Source organism: Ochotona curzoniae, unplaced genomic scaffold (assembly GCF_017591425.1).
Source record: "Ochotona curzoniae isolate NIBS_2020 unplaced genomic scaffold, NIBS_Ocur_1.0 scaffold_1037, whole genome shotgun sequence".
NCBI lineage: Eukaryota > Metazoa > Chordata > Mammalia > Lagomorpha > Ochotonidae > Ochotona > Ochotona curzoniae.
Window position 1 is genome coordinate 11,421,128 of NW_024467083.1, and position 19,301 is coordinate 11,440,428.

At 40.4% G+C, this 19,301-nt stretch overlaps 1 protein-coding gene across 4 annotated transcripts in view; it reads left to right on the plus strand.

The window, feature by feature from the left end:
* Positions 1 to 19,301, plus strand: part of CDC14A (cell division cycle 14A) — a 165,168-nt gene that overhangs the window by 50,717 nt on the left and 95,150 nt on the right. For 3 of the 4 annotated variants that reach the window (XM_040998412.1, XM_040998414.1, XM_040998413.1), the window contains exon 5: positions 14,264 to 14,343. The exons of the other annotated variant lie outside the window; for it this stretch is intronic. In XM_040998412.1, the coding sequence (XP_040854346.1) occupies positions 14,264 to 14,343 (80 nt within the window). The remainder of the gene's footprint in view (positions 1 to 14,263; positions 14,344 to 19,301) is intronic. 4 annotated transcript variants of the gene reach the window in all.

Here is a 19,301-nt window from a genome sequence, read left to right on the forward strand (position 1 = left end):
CTTTAGGGAAGCTGGCTATCTTGTCATAAGAAAGACTTTGAAAATACATCCTTTAGAACTCAACTTGATGCTCTGCATGATTCAGATTCTTTCATGCTGTTATATCAAACTGATATTGTTTGCATGTCTGACTTTCCTGTTTCATTTTTATATTCCTCAGGATACAATATGGTGGTACAAGATGATGAATGAACATTGGGGTGGATTTATTACATGGTTTGTAAAGGACTTTGGCTAAGCTCATTGATGTTCTCATGGAATTTTATCTGGAGTTTAGATATTTCTTGTGTCAGCTATCTCTTTACAGATAAGGGAATAATGCTTACTTGTAGTTCTGTGATGTAATTCAGGTTATTAGCCTCTGACTTATGTAAGGGCAGTGCTTATAATAGTAGATATCAGCTGTAATTATAAAACAGGACTACCTATGAGCCAGACCTCATATTTGATGGATTGCAAGTCAAGGTGAAGTTATATCTGTATCTTAAGATGGCTTCAAATGTTTTTTGTTAATAGAACCTAATGTTAGGACTTCTTGCATTTGGCTAGTGGAGAAAAATTTAGAGTATAGTCATATTTACCTTGCTCCTGGTGTTACGCATGATACCTGGTACCAGAAACTCTTCTTACATGAAAGAAGAAATGAAAACCTATACTTAGAACTAAGGAGAACTCTCTGCTGATCTCCTTTTCCTATCTTTTTCCTCTTCTTAATTTTCCTCTTTCTGAATAAACCGACAGTATACATCTTAATTGCTGATCCAAAGATTTGAGCAAGAAATTGCTGACCTAAGATGAAGTGGGGCTCTTTTCTGAAGTGGTGAGATCTAAACACACCTGTTAGCTACAGCAGAGCTGCTGCTGTGATACAGTGGATTAGGATGCCATTTGTAATGCTGGCATTCCAGCATTGCATAGCAGAGTGCAGGCTCACGTCCTGGCTGCCCTGTTTCTGTTCTACCTTATAGATAAAAGATGGTTCAAGCACATGGAACCCTTCCACTCACATGGAAGACCTGGAGTGAGTTCCAGGCTCCTGGATTCAGCCTGGCTCACTCCAGATAGTGCATTTGTTTGGGAGAGTGAACTAGCAGATGGGAGATCTCTCTCCCTCTGTTTCTCTCCATCTCTGTCAATCTTTCAAATCAATCAACTGATTAGCCAGTAAATATAGCTTTTAAAAAAGAAAGTATGAGTAGCTATAGATGAGGTAGCTGGACTTATGGTATATTATACATTTTTGGTTTGTGTGCTCTAGATTTGTTGGTTTGATTTTAATCAGTTGAAGTTATCTTGTCTCACCTCTACTGATTATGGAATTTAGTAAGCTAACATATTTAAGTAACAAGGTCACCTAAAAAACTTACACATGTTTAACAAAAACTTTATGCATGTTCTGTTTTCTTCTGAAAGCACAACCATGTCATGTGGCATGTGTTTGCACAGTACAGGCCAATGCATAGAAGAACTGCCACAGAATCCTTTCTGCAAACAGCTGACTGGAGGGCAAAGGCAAGGCCCTTGTTACTCCTTCATTCCCTAAGCAACAACCCTTTGGTAAATATGGAAAGAGAACAGCCAGTTCCTTGTTTGCATTTGTTGTTGGTTTTCTATTCTTGAGTTCAAAGAACAGTAATCTACAAGTTACCACAAGATCCTAGACCTGAAATTGAGTTTGCATGCTGTGTGGTTTATGTCTTACCTACAAAACTTCAGACAATTTAAAAAAAGTAAGTTGAAGATATTTGAGAAGCCTTTAATTTTCTAAATAAAAAGGCCATTTTTATTGAGTAATTAGGAAAAGGTCCAGCAGGTATGTGCTGTAATTACTCTGATAAATTCAGTGGATTGTGCAGTTTCCCTCCTTGCCTTGTCCCAGGAGACAATAGTTTGCAAGGTGCCCTGAAACAGTGGGAAGAAACCTCATGCCTCTCCCCACTCAACCCTAAGCCGGCTTCCATCCTTGACAAATTTGTTGTACTCTTCCCTGTGGAAGTTTTTGACCTATTTCCACCCTCACCCACCCCCCCCAAAAAAGAGATTTATTCATTTGCTTGAAAGCAAAATTATGGGAGGCTAGCCAAGGGGTACAGAAATAGAGATAGTAATAGAAAAATCAGAAGATCTCCCATCTGATGATTCACTCCCCAAATGGCTAAAGTAGTCACAGCCAGGTCAGTTCAAAGCCAGGAGTCAGGACCTGTGTCTGGGTCCGTTGTAAGCTTGTCAGGGGCCTAAACCTCTGGACAATAGTGCTGCTGTTTTCCAGGCACATTAGAGAGAGATGAGAAGTGGAGCAGCTGGGACTGGATCTGTGCAACCCAGGTGGAGGCTTAACTTGCTGCACCACAATTCCAGCTCATTGTAACACTTTTAATTTCAATTATTTCCTTCCAGTTACAACAAGAAAAACTTCTGATTTGCCCCACTTTCCACTGCCTCAGATGTGAAATCAATCCTTAATGTCAGGTACTGGGAAATATATGGATTATAAGCAGAATTGGACATGAGAAAAAAATCAAGGGCCTGGCACGAGAGCTTAGTGGCTAAATCCTCACCTTGCATCTGCTGGGATCCCATATGGGTGCCGGTTCATGTCCTGGCTGCTCACTTCCCATCCAGCTCCCTGCTTGTGGCCTGGGAAAGCAGTTGAGGATGGCCCAAAGTCTTGGGACTCTGTACCTGTGTGGGAGACCTGGAAGAGGCTTCTGGTTCCTGGCTTCAGATCGGCTCAGCTATGCCCATTAGTGGCACTTGGAGAGTAAACCAGTGGATGGAAGATTTTTCCTTCTGTATCTCCTTCTCTCTGTATATATGCCTTTTCAGTAAGAAGATAAAATAACTCTTTTAAAAAAGAAAATATTAATCAAAATGTTTCAAATTAGTTCAAGATTTACTTTAGAGTTCTTTTTTCTTTTTTATACATAACTGTAAGGTGTTAGCATCAGGGAAAAAATGTAAAACAAATCACACTCAATAATTTAAATTTTGGTTTTCAAAATAATGCTTTCTACTATGCTTTATTTTAGTTATAAGAATCATATGACCATTTTTGGATTAGCCTTAGAAACTACTAATCATCCTACAATTTTATGTTTGGCAAAATACTTCTAGAATTTGAAATGTTAGCTTTTACAAATTGACTTCTGAATGATAATTCATTTTCAAGTTAAGAACTTTCTGTAATTAATCATGGGTCTTCAGAGAATTCACACATGGAACCATGGTCTATTGTGACGGATCTGTCATTAGCATCTTCATTATAAATAATATATGATTCTTTGTCTTCGAAGTTCAATCAAAAAGCCCTTGACTTAACACCTTCTTCTATTTCACTTTTGAAATAAAAGTTATACTATAACCAGAGGTGAGCAGTGAAGCTCAGGAGTAGGGATGTTGAACATGAAACCATTTGGCCTGAGAGGTTGTTATTTAAGCAAGATTCTGGGGCAAATCTGAGTTGGTGTTGTGCACAGCTGCCTTCTGATGGTGAATGCTAGCTGAGAGACAACTCTGTGTGTCGTTCCTCAACAAACTTCTGCTCTGCTTGTGAAGGAAGACACACAGATGTTCTTAGGTGCAGGAACTGTTTCCTTCTCCCCCTTTCCCCCTTTCAAGGATTTCTTTTTGACTTCTGTGTACTGAGAACCTTGGCTTGCTGTTCCTTGTTCTGTCACTTCAGTATGATCATAAGCAGCTCAGCCTTGTCTGTGTTGGGCTGTGTGTTTGCCTCAGGCAGAAACAGGCCACGGTGTCACTGAAAGAGTTTTATAGAGAGATGTGTATTTGTCCTGGCTGTAGCTGCCACTTCTGGAAGGACAGCTTTGCAGGCTGATTATGAAAATTCTGAGACCCTTCGAGTAAGATGGGAAGAAGCGTGTGGTGCGTATTGTCTGCACATCTCGACTGCTGATGAGCCCTCCACCTGCTTTCACTCTAATTACACGTAAGAGATGAGCAGAGGGAGCATTTTCCGTTCCAAATCATTTCTCAAACAAAAGGAATAGAGCCTGCTGCTTATTGACTGCACATCAAATTTTGACTTCCAATTAAAATGTAAAGCAGTGATGTCACAGGGGAGTGTTTCAGAGCAAATAGCACCTCACACAGAAAGGACAATCATTTTTGACCTTGTTTTCAGAAAGCTGCCAGATTGTTACCTATTTAGGGTAGAAATGAGTGATGGAGATACTCGATGTCAGATTCTGCCTTATTTGTATTTTTAACCTTGTTTCCATATTTGTTAAGTGCATGTATTGTCATGTATGTTGCTGCCCTCATATTCTGTGATTTACACAGATGCAAGACTTGAAGAATAGGAAGAATGACTGATTTCTTTTACCATGTGTTCAACCAAGATGGTTGTTTTGTCTTAAACAAACAAATCAATTCTTCTTCAATTAGACGATTTAGCTCAAAATAGGTCCAAAATAGACTAAAATATGGGTTGCGTTAAACATACAGTTGTTTGGTTTCTCACCAAACTTTCCTGTCTAATTGGTAAGTGATGGTTTAACACTGAAGGTAACTTTTCTGTAGCAATTAGAACCAAAGGAGAATCTTTTGTGCATTTGAGAAGTACATGACTTTTTCGTACTTAAATTAATTGTTGACTACAGATGTTGTCTTCTCAGCCACTGAATCTAGTGAGAGGAAATGATTAGGAAGGAAAGGTTGCCGAAAAGGTTTTTTCTTTTTGTTGTTGTTATTGCTTATATAGAACTAAACCTTTAATGCTGTCTTCGGGTAAAAGCAATTTGTAAGTGAAATGCCTGACATTTAAGAATTTTGAGAAACAAGTCTTGGGATCCAAGGGAGAAGAAAAGCTTTATGTTTCAGCACAATGTCGACGTGTTGCTTCATAGTGTGTTTTGAGGATGTTCTTGTCATGAATTTCTGTGGTTTGTTCATTGCAGTCACTGCTCATTGCTTTCCTCTAATAGCAAACTCAGCTTGGTAATCTTTTGCTTATAGGAAGTTCGAATGTGAAGAGTGAGTACAGTACTACTGAGTCAACCCTCTTCTGTTTGCATGTACTTTGCTGGAGAAAGGCATGGGCCGCCACCTCAGGGATCCATTGCTATTTTCACAGCACGTTGGATAAAGCAGGGTCTACTGGCATTTGTTTTCCGGTTGTTGGTATTAAGGAACCAGGAGATTTGGGAGTCTGTTTGAAGAGGCAGAGCTGAGGATAGAATTAATGCATGTCCTTTAAAATGAGAGGGTTGAACTAGATAATGGTCTTCATGTTACAGTTTTGGTATATTGCAATCACAAGAGATAGTTAAAACCTTATGTTTTGAAGTTTGTATGCATAGGCAGCCTTTATGGCTCAGGTGGGAGAAATTGTCATGGATTTAGATTCACATGGACACAGCTGGTAATAAGGAGAAATAGTTGCTTTGGAATCAAAATTCATGTTTCTTTGTTCTTTTGCGGTAGATGAAACTTTGCAACATTCAGTTCTGGGCATTTTATATTCAGTGTTAATTCACTTAGTTTTCCCAGCAAGAGACTCTATGAGGTAGCTACAGTATATCTGTGTTTATGAGGGAACAGACACATTTCACAGGTGAGCTGTTGGCAGTGAACCTCGGCTGGTGGACTCTGGGGGCCTCACTGTTGCTCTCTGTTACCCCACCCCGTCAACTAACCATCAGTCTGTGCCTGTGTTGTGCTTCCTCTCACACAGAACATCCTCTTGTCTCTCACTGCTTGTTTGGGCAGCTATTTTTTTGAGTGTGTGCGGTGTGTCAGTCACAGTGTTGTGTTGTGCAGGTTGGGAAGAGATGGAAATCCCCTCATTAGCCTACAGCCTCAGTGAGGAGAAAGACCAAATCCAGTCACCACAGAAACCAACTGGAGTAAGAACTTGGAGAAGGACAGAGAGCTCTGAGAGCCTAGGGCTGGGGCCTGAGCTCATCTCATTGCTAAAGAAGGTTGCTTTGTGTGAGCAGCAAGGTCCCAAGGCAGGGAAGGGAGTGGCCATGAAATGCTATCATGATACAAGGCAGACCAAGGTCTAGTCTTTTCACATCACAGACTGTTCCCCAGACTCCTGTAGAGTGTCAATGTCTTAAATTTTTAGTTGTCATTTGTTTGCATGTCCCTGTGCCAGTTGTCAACATTAAGTAAAAGACCTGGGGACTGAATTATTGTCGTCTCTATCTTTTGTATGGTGACTCAATATTTTAGCCTGTGTTGGAATAGCTTAAGAATATCCTCACCAGAAGGGACAGACTGACACTGTGGGAACCAGGTAGTAAGCTTTGACTGTTAGTATTTATTTAAAGATGTATTTATTTATTTACACATTCATTCAAATGGCAAAGTTACAGAGAAAGGGAGAGACCAGAAAGAGATAGCAAGAGAGGTCTTCTCTGTGCTGGTTCACTCCCCAAATGACTGCAACAGTTAAGTCTGAGCTAGTCTGAAACCAAGAATCAGGAACCCTATGGTAGTCTCCCATGAGGGTGGCAGTGCCCAAGCACTTGGGCCATGATCTCCTGTCTTTCAGACACGTTAGCAGGCAGATGGATTGCAAGTGGAATACCTGGGATTTGTTGCAAGTAAAGTCTTTGTTGCTGTGCACTAGGGGCCCTGCTTTTAGCTGTTAGTCCCTTTGTTACTTTTGACCCCTTTTTGAAGAATTACCTCTGCCTAGCTTGATACCTTAGTGCAACTGAACTCCCAGTGAATTTTCCAAGCCTCTGTGAGCTTACCACTAAGGTCTCAGTGACACATTTTTTTTGAGCTTTCATTCACTAATTATTAATTAAGATGGATTCACCCTGTGGGAAGGATGCAGTGTCAGTGCTTTACAAGATTAAAGTGGTCATTCACAGAACATTTGAAGGAGTCTCCAAAAAGTTTATGGAAGTGCAAATTGTATATACCAAAAAACTTCATGGATTTCATAACTACCGAGCATCTCTCTGGGAGAGTGCATTGGAAAACTTCACAAGGTGAAGGAAACTGGGTTACTGCGTTCTTGGAGCTTTCTGCTTTGGAATCAAGGAAAGTGATCCCAGTGCAGCTGGGAGGGGCTCACTAGGAAGTGGTTGTGTGTGTCTATGAGGAAGCTGGGATGCTTAACTCCTCTGCATTGCAGTTGTAAGACTGTGAGAAACTGATTTGCAGCCTTCGACATGTGTAACCGAAAAAGAATGACGAGACCTCCCTGCAGGGGTAGAGTGAGAAAATCAATGTGCTAAATAAGTGGCTGACACATGATGTGAACTATGGAACCCTCCCCAACTGGTTACCATTGCCAGGTTCGTTGTTGCTGCTAGAGCTGAGTGTCTTGTTTGGGAACCTAGGAGGAAGGGGAAAGATGCAAGACTTCCTAGCTGGAGGAGAAAGCATGGAGACTGAAGTGCTTGAATCAGGTCCCATGAAACAGGGATAATTTTCATAGGAGAGATGTCAGTGAGAGAGGCTTTCGGGGGAGGGGGAAGCCTCCAAGGGCAGAAGGCATCAGGAATTTGTAGGGAATCATGAGGAGCCTGGGTTAATAGGTAGGGTTCACTTAAGGAACGATGAGAAATTCACCTATGAAGTTCACTGGGGCTGTGTCTTAGTGAAAGGTGGCACATCTGGGTTAGGTTTCTGAACAGGATGAGAGCTCTCTCAGAGCCAAGTTCTGGAATTAGAGGAAACATACGGGATGCCCTGGAGGAAACCAAAATATGCAGATGCAGAATCCATTATATAAAATGGTATAATATTTTGTTTTAATCCACATATATCCTCTTGTAAACTTTAAGTCAGCTTTAGATTGTCTCTAGTATCTAATGCCATGTAAGTATGGTATACATAGTTGTTATATTCTTTAGGGAATAATGATAATAAAAGTCTGTATAGTATTGATGCAGTTGCAATTAAAAACATTTTTGCGTGTGTCTTTGGTTGGTCGATTCCAGTTATATGGGATCCTAGGTTGTGGGGAATTATTGGAGCAGGCAAAGAGTGATGGTGTTAGTCCCAGGGTTCAGTGATGAGTGTGTGAAATAAAATGATAATGATGGTAATGAAAGAAAGGTCCAGAATAGACTCACTGGGGAGCTAGTGAAACTTAAGATTCAAGGCCCCTACTTGTTTAGATTCCTTTCTCAAGCCTGTTAGACTGACCCTGAGAGTATTTTTATAAAAGTTGAAGAGGTAATTTGCATCTTCCTTTTTCTCTCCCCGAGTCATGTGTTTCGCAAGTGTGGATCTTGTATCTCAAGCCATTGTGAACAAACTGGAGAGAGGCTCAGTCTGGGTATCGACTGGATTTAGGTCGGCACAGTGAAGGAGACAGCAGGGTCCAAGATACTTTTTTGAGATTCTTTTGAGATTTTGATTTCTCTTGGCTGGAGGGATTTGTAGCTTGAAGAGGAGGATGTTGGGAGAAGCCAATTAGCCAGGAAAGGGTTCAGACTAAGTTGAGTACTCTGTACTGGTTAGCATCCCCAGGACAAGAAACATGTTTTTTATTCTTAATGTATGCTTACCTCCATCTTTGACTGCTGTCTTGCAAGCATAAGAATCTTAAAGGAGATGAGGCTGAGGAAGGGACACAGCATGAATGCTGAACAATCACCCGGAACTCACCTCTCCGCAGCATCCACATTTAGTTTCCGTGTGTGCTAAACGTAGTTGCCTGAAACTTGTTTAAAAAAAAACAAGTCTTTCCTTTTTGGCATTTAGCTTCCTTATTTGGTAAATCTTGGTGCTTCTAGACTGTGAGTAATCACATCTGTCTTCTGAAAACTTCTATTTTGAAGAAATTTCATTGTCTCAGAGATGATTGGAATGCTAATTTCAGAGTCGTCTTGTAACTTCCAGTGGCAGTGCCTAACTGGAAAAAGCCTATTCTCAATGTTTGCTTCCTCCTAAACAAGTGAACTATTAAATAACAGGAAACCAACTGCCAAAAGTGATGCACACTCTGAGATGGCCTGATGGAGCCCTGTGAGTATCTTCCTTTCCAAATCACAAAATGTAATACATGCAGTGGCACGAGATTTATTTTAACATATACTCCGTGTGTGTGTGTGTGTGTGCGTGCGTGTGTTTGCTGCTGTGTGTATGTGTGTGTGCTGCTGTTTGTGGTGAGGCTTGTCTCAGGAAACAGTAGTACCTAAAAACAGAGCCACACATGGTGAACTTTGAAGTATCCCCAGGGAAGGACTATTAGCAATTCATGACCTGGAGTCTGGTTTAGACGCTATATTAAGCCATTTGTTGTTTCAAAACTCACCCTTTGTGTATCACAGGGATTGAATTATGTGAGTTGGAAAAAGATGAATGAGGTTGTAAATTACAAAATGCCCCTGAAAGTCATATATGTTATTTTGGACAGGCTTTAAGGATTTATTGATCGTAGGATTTAGCTTGAAAAGAATAGATTTAGAAGTATTTTCAGATGAATTCTAAGTGGATTTTTATTTAACTTCCCATATTGGGCTGTTGGTGCTCTGTAAAATCAGCACAAACTTGGTATTTTTTACACTTTCTCATTTTGTGGTATATATAGACAGTTAAGATTTTGAAAGATTTATTTTTATATATTTTCAAAGATATATAGAAAGAGATGGAGGGACACAGATTTTCCATCCTCTGGTTCATGCTGCAGATGGCCACAATGGCCAGAATTGGGGGTTGGGCCAAAGCCAAAAGCCAGGAGTCTCTTCTGAGTCTCTTACATTAGTGAAGGGGTCCAAACACTTGCACCATCCTCAGCTGTTTTCCTAGGCCATTAGCAGGGAGCTAGATGGGAAGTGGAACAGCTGGAATATGAATGGTGCCCATATGGAATGCCAGCATTGCAAGCAGTAGTTTTACCTGCTATACTACAATGCTGGCTCCACGTTAAAAATTCTGGGTTATATATGTTAATGTTAATTCATGTATAGATTCAATAGCAGGTTTTTCATGTATAGCAACTATATAAACACCTCACATCAGAAATGATATGAAATATTTTGTATATAATTAAGGCGGTATGTAATTCAAAACTGGGAAAGTTAACATTTGATTCATTGGACTTTGGGTGTCACTCACCTATTGGTGAGTATTATCAATTATGTTAGCTTGTAGTACTGCGCATATGTTTTAAATAAAGTCCTCACAATTATTGATAATATATAGGTTTCAGTATTAGCTCTCTAAGAATGTTACTAAAGCAATTGAGAGGTATTTGGATCGTTGATACTGACACCAAAATTAATTAAAAAGAAAATAATAACTTTTATTGGCTGATGCCTGCTCAGTTAAACATAAGGAAATACATGTTAAATGTTATTCTTCTGAGATTGTTTCTGATGGCATAGCAAATAAAGCTGCTGCCTGCAATATGGACATCTTATATGCTGGTTAGAATGTCAGTTGCTCTATTTCTGATCTAGCTCCCTGGTAATGCACCTGGCAAAGCAGTGGAAGGTGGCTTAATTGCTTGGACACCTGCTACGAATGTTAGGAGACTTTAGATAAGCTTCTTATTCTGGCTTCCTCTGGCTTGGCCATGGCCATTGTGACCCCCTGGGAGTAAAATAGCAGGTGGAAGATCTCTCTCTCTCTCTTGCTTTCTCTTTGTCATTCTGTAATTATGATTTTGTTCAAGTAAATAAATAAATCTTAAAAAAAAACCCCAGCTTCCAGGACTTTCTGCAAGACTAGGGTAATTTTATAGTAGTAGTACACATATGATTCACAAACTGCTTTTGTTAAGTTCTAAAATTAAGTTTGGGAACATTCTTCCAACTTGGATTTTCATATATGCTAATATCTAGTGAGAAGAGTAGGAAGCATTTTTTTTTTAACTAGAAAAGGAAAAAGGATGATTGTTAGAAAATGTTTTGAAATTGGTTTGTGCAGAAAATATTTTTAGAAATATTAACATGTCTGATAATACATTTTGAACATTATATTTTTTAAATGTATAACTTTTAAATTTTTGTTTGAAAAGCAGAGACAGACATACAGAGAAAGAGAGCAAGGGAGAGTAAGGATTTCCCATCACTGGTTCACTGCCTAAATGGCTGTAACAGGATTGGCTCAGGCCAAAGCCGAAGCCAGGAAGCCAGTCCAGGTCGCCCAGGTGGGTGGCAGAAATCAAAATTCCCAGGGTGTGTACCAGCAGGAAGCTGGCTGGAATAGAGCTGGGGACCTACCAGGCAGGTGCTGTGATATGAGAGGCAATCACCTGTCCCTTGATTTTACTTTTAACAAGAGCTCATGTTTCTACATTTCATAGCTAATTTAGTCACTTCACCTTTAAAACACATTTGTGTCCATGTGTCCAAACTCCAAGGAATGTGGTCAGTTTAGAACATATCTGGACAATTTTTGTTTCTCCATGTAGTCCTTCCCACAGGCATTACTCCTTAGAGATGACTCCTCTGAAAAGTTTCAAGTCCCTTAATTGTTAAAGACCAAGTGTAATGGCCTTTGGTAAAAAGACTGGGATTCTCTGCACAACGGCCCCCGCTTTTTTGACTCAGATTTGTGTTCAAATTCTGACATGATCATAGAGAAACAATGAGAGTTTAAAAAGTTCCTTTCCCTTCTGAACCTTAGATTCCTCCACAGCAAGGCTGAATGCATAGTAGTTTCTTCTGAACTTTAGATAGGTGTAGTCTGCTTCTCTTTCCTCTCTATTTCTTTTAAATCAAGGTTCTTGTCCAAGAAGAGCTGACGAAGCACAACAATGTTTCCTCTTGGGAAATGGAATTTGGCATTTTAATGGCCCAGAATGTATTCACTCAGTGCACAGTGACTCATCTGGAGAATTTGCTCCCATTCTCCCCAGATACTTATCTTCAGGTTGTAAAAGGTCAACCTGTAAAAGATGCCCCAGGAATCTTCCTGGAATTTATATGGCCCCTGTTGGGTTTCACTTTGCACTTATTAATAATTTAACACTGGGATAAAAATAAAAACAAAGGCTCTCATCTTACAGTGTGAGAACATGGGTCCCTGTGTGCTAAGTCATGCAGGTAAGATGAGGAGCAAAGCCCCGTGGAGGCCTCCCAAGTACTGTTTCCCGCTGGCTGGCCTCCCTCCTGCTGAATGACTGCCTCCAAATGAAAGGGAATTAGCGTAATTGCTCCCGAGGTGGGAAATGTATTTTTGCTTTTCAAAGGTTGTTGTATAAGCATTCATTATCTAATCCAAACACAGAGGCTTTCTACTAGCAGAATACCCTTTTAGCAGCTGTAGTCAAAACTTTCAAATGCTGCAACATAAGAAATCTGTGTTGGAACCAGCTGTTATATAACCCGCTTGTTAGTGTACTGCAGATTCCTATTGTTAACATTGGTTACTGAAAGTGGACTTGAAATGTGGGGTTGTTGGAAATGAGTTTATGTAATTTGAGCTGCAACTAAAGTCATGATTCTTCCTTTGTAGGATCTGTATGGTTTAGCGCTTTCATGGTTATTCAATTTTTAGTGCTGTTTTTGTTTTATATGCAGTCATTCTTAATAAAAGATCAGACATTCCTATTTACTTGCTAAATGAATGTAGAGCCTTGTTATTAAAGTCACAGGTATTTTTTAAACCTCTGGATGTTAGTTTCCCTTCTTCAGATAATTCAGAATTGGAATGTTTTGTGGTCCTAAAATTGTTCAGTGGACACATGTACTATATTGGTTGTAGTATAGTTTCATGGATACTGATGCTTTATAAATAGAAATGAGGTGCCTATGTTTGAGAGCTGGGACTTTGTCATTCTTATCATTGAAATGGCATAATAAGGAAATAATGAGATTAATTCCAGGTAGAGGATTCCTATTTATGGCACAATGGACAAGCTACCACCTGTGGCAATAGCATCCCAAATGAACACCTGTTGAAATGCTGGCTACTCTGCTTCTGATACAGCAGCCTGTTAATATGCCTGGGAAAGCAGTGGAAGATAGCTCAAGTACGTGGACCTCTGGCCTCCCATAAGGGAGACCCAGGTGGAGTCCCAGGCTTCTCTGGCTTCTGGCTGTCTCAGTCCTGGCCATTGTGGCCATTTGGGGGGTGTGCACTAGAGGATGGAAGATTTGTCTGTGTAACTGTGACTCTCCCCTTCTCTCTGTAATTCTTCTTTTCAAATAAATCAAATAGATCTTTTAAAAAATGTAATTCTGGGTAGAGAGGATTTTAGGAATTAAGTGAGATTGATGCTGTAGAGGAAAAGGACCAAGTGCCCTTGACTCAGTATTAAAATATGAAACTGTGCTCGAAATAAAACCAAACCCTTCCAGTATTTTTGCAATGCTCCTTTCATTCTGCTCAGCTTCTTCCTTCCCTTGTATTGGGTCCCTTCCAGGCTGACCTTCTTTTCTGCCCAGCTCACCAACTTCTTTCCAGCATCAGGGACCCTTGCATTTGTCATTCCTGCATGCGAAAGGCCCTTCCCTCTTTCCGTGAACACTCCCCACGCACGCCTCATCTAGATCTCACTGTACAGGGCATTGAGACTACCCAACTACTGCCTCAAACAGCAGCTTTTCTCTGTCACTAGCTTTCCGACATAGATTTCAGGGGGTATTTTCATTAACTTGTCTAATCCCACAAGCATGTGAATTCTGTTGTGGGAGTTAGCATCCTGACAGGGCCTGGCACGGACGACACAGGCAGTAAAGAGGCCACATGGAAGTTGTTCACAGGTTTTGAGCTCTCCTTCGTGTTTGTTTCTTAGTAGTTCATTCCGCCAAGCTACCTGGATTTGAGCATCACCTGTGTTGAGGGTTGAGTGAATGCAGCTTGCTGTGCTCTCACCTGCATCTCATTGGGTACCGCAAGTGGCAGCTTCCCTGCTGCTTTTATAAGTATTTGAACGAGTAGATAGCATTGTGATTTTATTGAATTTTAAGAGCAATCCTGCTCTTCCTCAGAGCTGAGCGCTCTGTAGATTGGATACCTGTGTGCTCTGTGTCTTCCCAAACTTCCCCCAGGCACTGAATTGATCCTGACTTTCTATGAAGGACGATGGGCCCCGCACTGAGATGAGCCCATGGTTTAACGAGGGTACTGGTGTCCCTGCCGCTATGTCAGCCAGCATGTCTGATACATTGCCCTAGATGGTTTCTTATGAGCTTGTCCTTTGAGCTCTTATCTGCTTGCTCAGCTTAGCTGCAAATGGCATTCTGGCAGCTTAAGTTGCTGTCTAAACACCCACATCATTGCCATGAATGTTGTTACAGTGGAAGCAGTGAAATGCAAATGTGGTAGTTGGTTTTGTGCCATTCTTTAGCAATGTTCTTATTTTGCTGTTTATTTGTCTTAGGTAATTTATTTAAAGAAGACCCCAGAAGAAGCCTACAGAGCACTCCTATCTGGCTCCAACAATGCCTATCTTCCATTCAGGTATAACTGCTTCCATTCAGGTTTAGCTACTTAGCTATGCAGCACTTTGAAGAGCTCACTACTTCAGTGTTAGATGATGTGTTTTTCAGTTGTCTTAAAGCTGTGATCTTAGTGTTACATGGAATGAAATGAGATGTCATTTTTCATTATTCCATTAGGCAGAAGTTCCCTCTTAGCTGGTAAGAATAAAAATAGCTTTATCCTTACAGAAATCTATTTTTTCCCTTTTCTATATTTTGGAGTTTACTTGAAGCCAAGAGTACCTGCTGTACAGACTAATAATTATGACAAGATTTACCAGATTTCAATAATCTGCATCACTTTTCATCTTCTAATTTTTTCATCTTGATTAAGTTCCAACTGCCTGGGGAGTTGGGGATATGAAATAAGATATCCTAAGTGCCTCCCAACATTAAGGGGATCCTGGATCATCTGTTTAGTGATCCATAAACAAACATGGTTTATTTCCTCAGGAAACCTGCCATTTCAATATTGGGGAAACATACTAAATGAAGAAGGTCTCTTAAAAAGGGTAAATTTGAGAGCTTGCTGAAAAAGTGAAAAGGAACAACAGTCATCTAACAATGTGAATGATTTTCATAGTTTTGATTAGTTGTTTCTTCAAATCTATAAATCTGTGTATTGCTTACTTTGTCATAATAATGAGGGTAGAAAGGAATGGAGCAGCTAAGGAGACTTCTTACTACCATATCTTACCCTGCTGCTTGCTATAAATCCTCAGAAGGCTGGTCTCCTTGCCGATGCTGAGGTGCTTTTACTAAATGAAATAAGAAAACAAAAACAAAACTTCTATTCATTTATTTAAAAGGTGAGTGGGAGAGAGAAAAGGAAGGAGGGAGGCAATGAGAGAGAGATCTTCTATCCAATAATTTTTCCCGCACATGTCTGCAACAGCCAGGTTGCTGCCAGGAGCTCTGAATTTCATCTGGTTCTCCTATATGGATGGTAGGGGTTATTTGAGCCATTACCTGCAGTCTCTCAGTGTATGCATTAGCAGGAAGCTAGAGTAGAGATGGGACTCAAAACCTGGTCATGGGTGTGGGTATCCCAATGTGGCAGCTTCCCTGTCGTTTTTGTAAATATTTGAATGAGTAAGTTAAAAAGAAATCCTTTAAGGTCCAAGGGATTCTGGTCTGATTGTGAGACACTGAAGAGGCATAGGAGAGATCCAGGTGGGTGTGAAAGTGGCAGGAGGCACAGGGCTGAGGAATACCTGTTGAGCTTATTCTTCTCAATGAGCTCAAAGGGCATAAGACTGGAGTTGGCATGGTGAAAGGAAAATATCCCCAAGCCATCAGAGCTAACCAGCCATTGAAGGACAGACTGGAATGAACAGGCTTTGTATTAGATGAGTTTTAATGATGATGGAAAACTGTTTTCCTTCTCCACTCCCAAAGGCTACTATACTTTGGAAGGCCTTTGTAAAACACAGTGTTGTGTTTTTCAGAAATGGTAATAATGGCAGTGTTAATGACTCTCCCCAGTTCTTTTTAAAAGAATTTATTTGTTTATTTGGAGTTAGAGTTACAGAGGGAGAGGGAGAGATAATGAGAGAGATCTTTTACCTGCTAGCTCACTCCCCAGACAGCCATAAAATAGCCAGGACAAAGGCAGGAACCCTGAGCTCCATAAGAGTCTCCCTATCAGGGATATGTGTCCTGGCACTTGAGCCATCTGCTGCTTTCCCAGGCCATTAGCAGAGAGCTGGATTGAAGGTGGAGCAACCAGTACGTTGCCCCATCATCTTCAGCAGCCTTATCTGCTGCTACACCACAATGCCATCTCCAGGACCTTGCATCCTGAGCAAAGTGGTTGAAAGGAGACATTTGTGAACAGAGGCTGGGCTCTAAGCCTCATTCTGCCTCTTAGACCTGTCCTAAGTGTAAAAACTTTGGGAAAGTTGCTTATGCCTTTGTTCCTCCATATTCCTAGCCGTATTGATGAAATGAGGAAATACATTTATCAGTGTGCTTGATGCAATACCTGGCTTTTGTTTTTATCTATTGTTGTTAATAATTGATGCTGTTATTGATAAGAAATAAAGATCATTCACAAGGATATAAATATGAATAGAAGGAACTGTCACTTCTAAGGATCTCATGTTTGCAGATTTACAGGCACAAAGTTTACTGGAAAACAGTTTGCTGGTGGGTATTTGACCCAGTGGTTAAAATGCTATGTCTCGTATTGGAGTGCCTAGGTTGGATACCTGCCCCTGACTCCTGCTTTCTGCTAGTGCAGACTCTGCAATAAAATGATGGTTCAAGCAGTGGGGTTCCTGCCACTCACCTGAATTGCATTTCCAACTCCTAGCTTCTACCTGGTCCAGCCTTATCTGTTACAGGCCTTTTGGGGAATGACTCGGTAGATGGGAATTCTCTGTGGGGCTGTATCTCAGTCTCCATGCCTCAGAAACAAAAACTAACAAACCAAAAAAGTGTACAGAAATAGAAGGAAAGATGAATTCTGACAGAAATTGAGGAAACTCACTTCAGTTGAACTTTATAGGTGGGGAAGGAATGGCAGATAGAGATGCGCTCTCTGGAAAGTGCTAGAAGCATGTGTGACATGAGACAGCTCTGGAAGTCCTCTGTGGTAGGAGCCCAGAGAGGAGGCACTGACTGTGGGATGACTGATGCCTGTTTTCTGCAAGCATACCTCTTTCACCTGTTTTTTAAATTAGAAAACTAGTTGCAGTTTGTCTGTTGTTATTTTGAAAATACATGTGTATCTTGAAATTGTAACACTCATCAAATTGTAATAGCAGTAAATAGGCCCAATGGACAAGGTAGCTATTTAAAAATTTGTAGGTAGAATGTATATAAATACAATAATTTTTCTACTGTGGTGTCCTGGGCAAAGAAGATATATGTCCCTTTCACTAGCTAGGTGAGGCACAATATTGTTATTATCAATTTAGATGAATATGTTGGAAGAGAAGGTAATACATTCTTTACATATGATTGTATTTTATCTTTCTTCTCCTGGGTAATCTGTTTCCTAAGAAGTAGAGTTTTTGAATAATCAATAGACCTTAACGGAAGAAATAATAGTCAGCAAATTATTATGGTGCAGGGTAGAATTGAATCAGAATAATCCCTGCTGGAGCCCATTTTCCCACAGATTTATTTAAATAGTTGGAAATATAAATAAGTTAACAATTTATTTATTTATTTATTTTTATTACAAAGTCAGATATACAGAGAGGAGGAGAGACAGAGAAGAAGATCTTCCATCCGATGAATTTACTCCCCAAGTGAGCGCAACGGCTGGTACTGCACCAATCTGAAGCTGGGAACCAGGAACTTCTTCCGGGTCTCCCACATGGGTGCAGGATCCCAAAGCTTTGGGCCGTCCTCGACTGCTTTCCCAGGCCACGGTCAGGGAGCTGGATGGGAAGTGGAGCTGCCAGGATTAGAACCGGTGCCCATATGGGATCCTGGCGCGTTCAAGGCGAGGACTTTAGCCAGTAGGCCATGCCGCCGGGCCCAAATTAACAATTTAAAAATTAAAACAAATAAAGAGGGTTTACACTGACTTTCCTCCTTTGCCTCTTTGATCCTCATGTGTTTAGTCCTTTCCAGGTAACCTCTGGTATCAGTTTATTCTGCACTATTCTGGAGCTTCCTTATGAGTATATAAGCAAAGAAAGATCTGCATTCTCATTTTTTCCCGTTTTTTTGTATAACAGAGCATATCACATACTCTGTTTGCGCCTTACTTTTTACCCATATAGCTTGTCTTGGATATCTTTACTTCCCAGCACAGAGAGAATGTCCTTCCTCATTCTCTCTTACTCCTATGTAATTTACAGTAGGACTGTGTTAGTCTCTTACAAGTCAAACAGAAGTTGTTTCCTAGCGTTTAATTGCACCTTTAGTTGTCAGTGTCAAATGTGTTTTAAAAGGAACTGAGAAAGTACTGGGAAGAATGTTATAGCATTGTTGTTAGACATGAAGAGATTTAAATAATCTGTTTACATAAAGTATTTATTATGTGAAAACCTGAGTAGGAGGCATTTGTTCCTTGGTGTAGGCACTCATTTTCTATTAAAACTTTGACCTTGAATTCAAGTTTTGAAGAAAATTTATTTGAAAGTCAGAATTACTTAGAGGCAGAATGAGAGAGAGAGAGAGACAGACAGACAGACCATTCCCCAGAAGGCCTCAACCATCACAGGTCAGCCAGGTGTCAGCCAGGAGTCAGGAGCCAGAAGCCAGGAGCATCACCCAGGTATTCCATGTTGCTGATAGGAGCTCAAACACTTGGGGGCTTCTTTTGCTACTTTCCCAGGCAATTTGCAGAGAGCTAGAAGGGGGAGATGTAGCAGCCAGTATGCAAACTGGTACACATATGAGATGTTTCACCCGCTCTACCAAAATGCTAGCCAAAATCAGTTCCTTAAATTGTGTTTTCTGATAACCCTGGACAGCAAGAACTGTGTGTTTGCGTTTGTGTAAAGCTGCATCTTTAAATCTAGACTCTTGACAAAACACACATTTGAAGTGCAGATGTCAGAAAGTAGTACATTTAAAATTTAGTGAAGAATTTAGACCAAAGAATATTACCAGCTTTCTGGAATTTGACTGAAGAAACCTTTTTTACTGCCTCATGCTAAGACATAGTTGTCAATCTACAGCACGAATTGACCTTTAGACCAGGGAAATATTGTTCAGGCTCATCTACCTAACAGTGCTAGTCAGCTGGCAGTGTCTGGGCCTTCATTATAACCTTGGTGATTACCTGCCAGTTCTTTTTAGACCCCATTTGCTATTAAATCATCCTTTTTTTCATGGTCACCTTTTTCTTTCTTTTTTTTTAAACTGCTGCTTTGTTACCATTTTTATTAAAAATAGAAAGTCTAGAAGGACCTTCCATTTAAAAGCAATTGTTTTATTGTGTACAATTTAAGAATGAAGACTTTTTGAAAGCTCCTT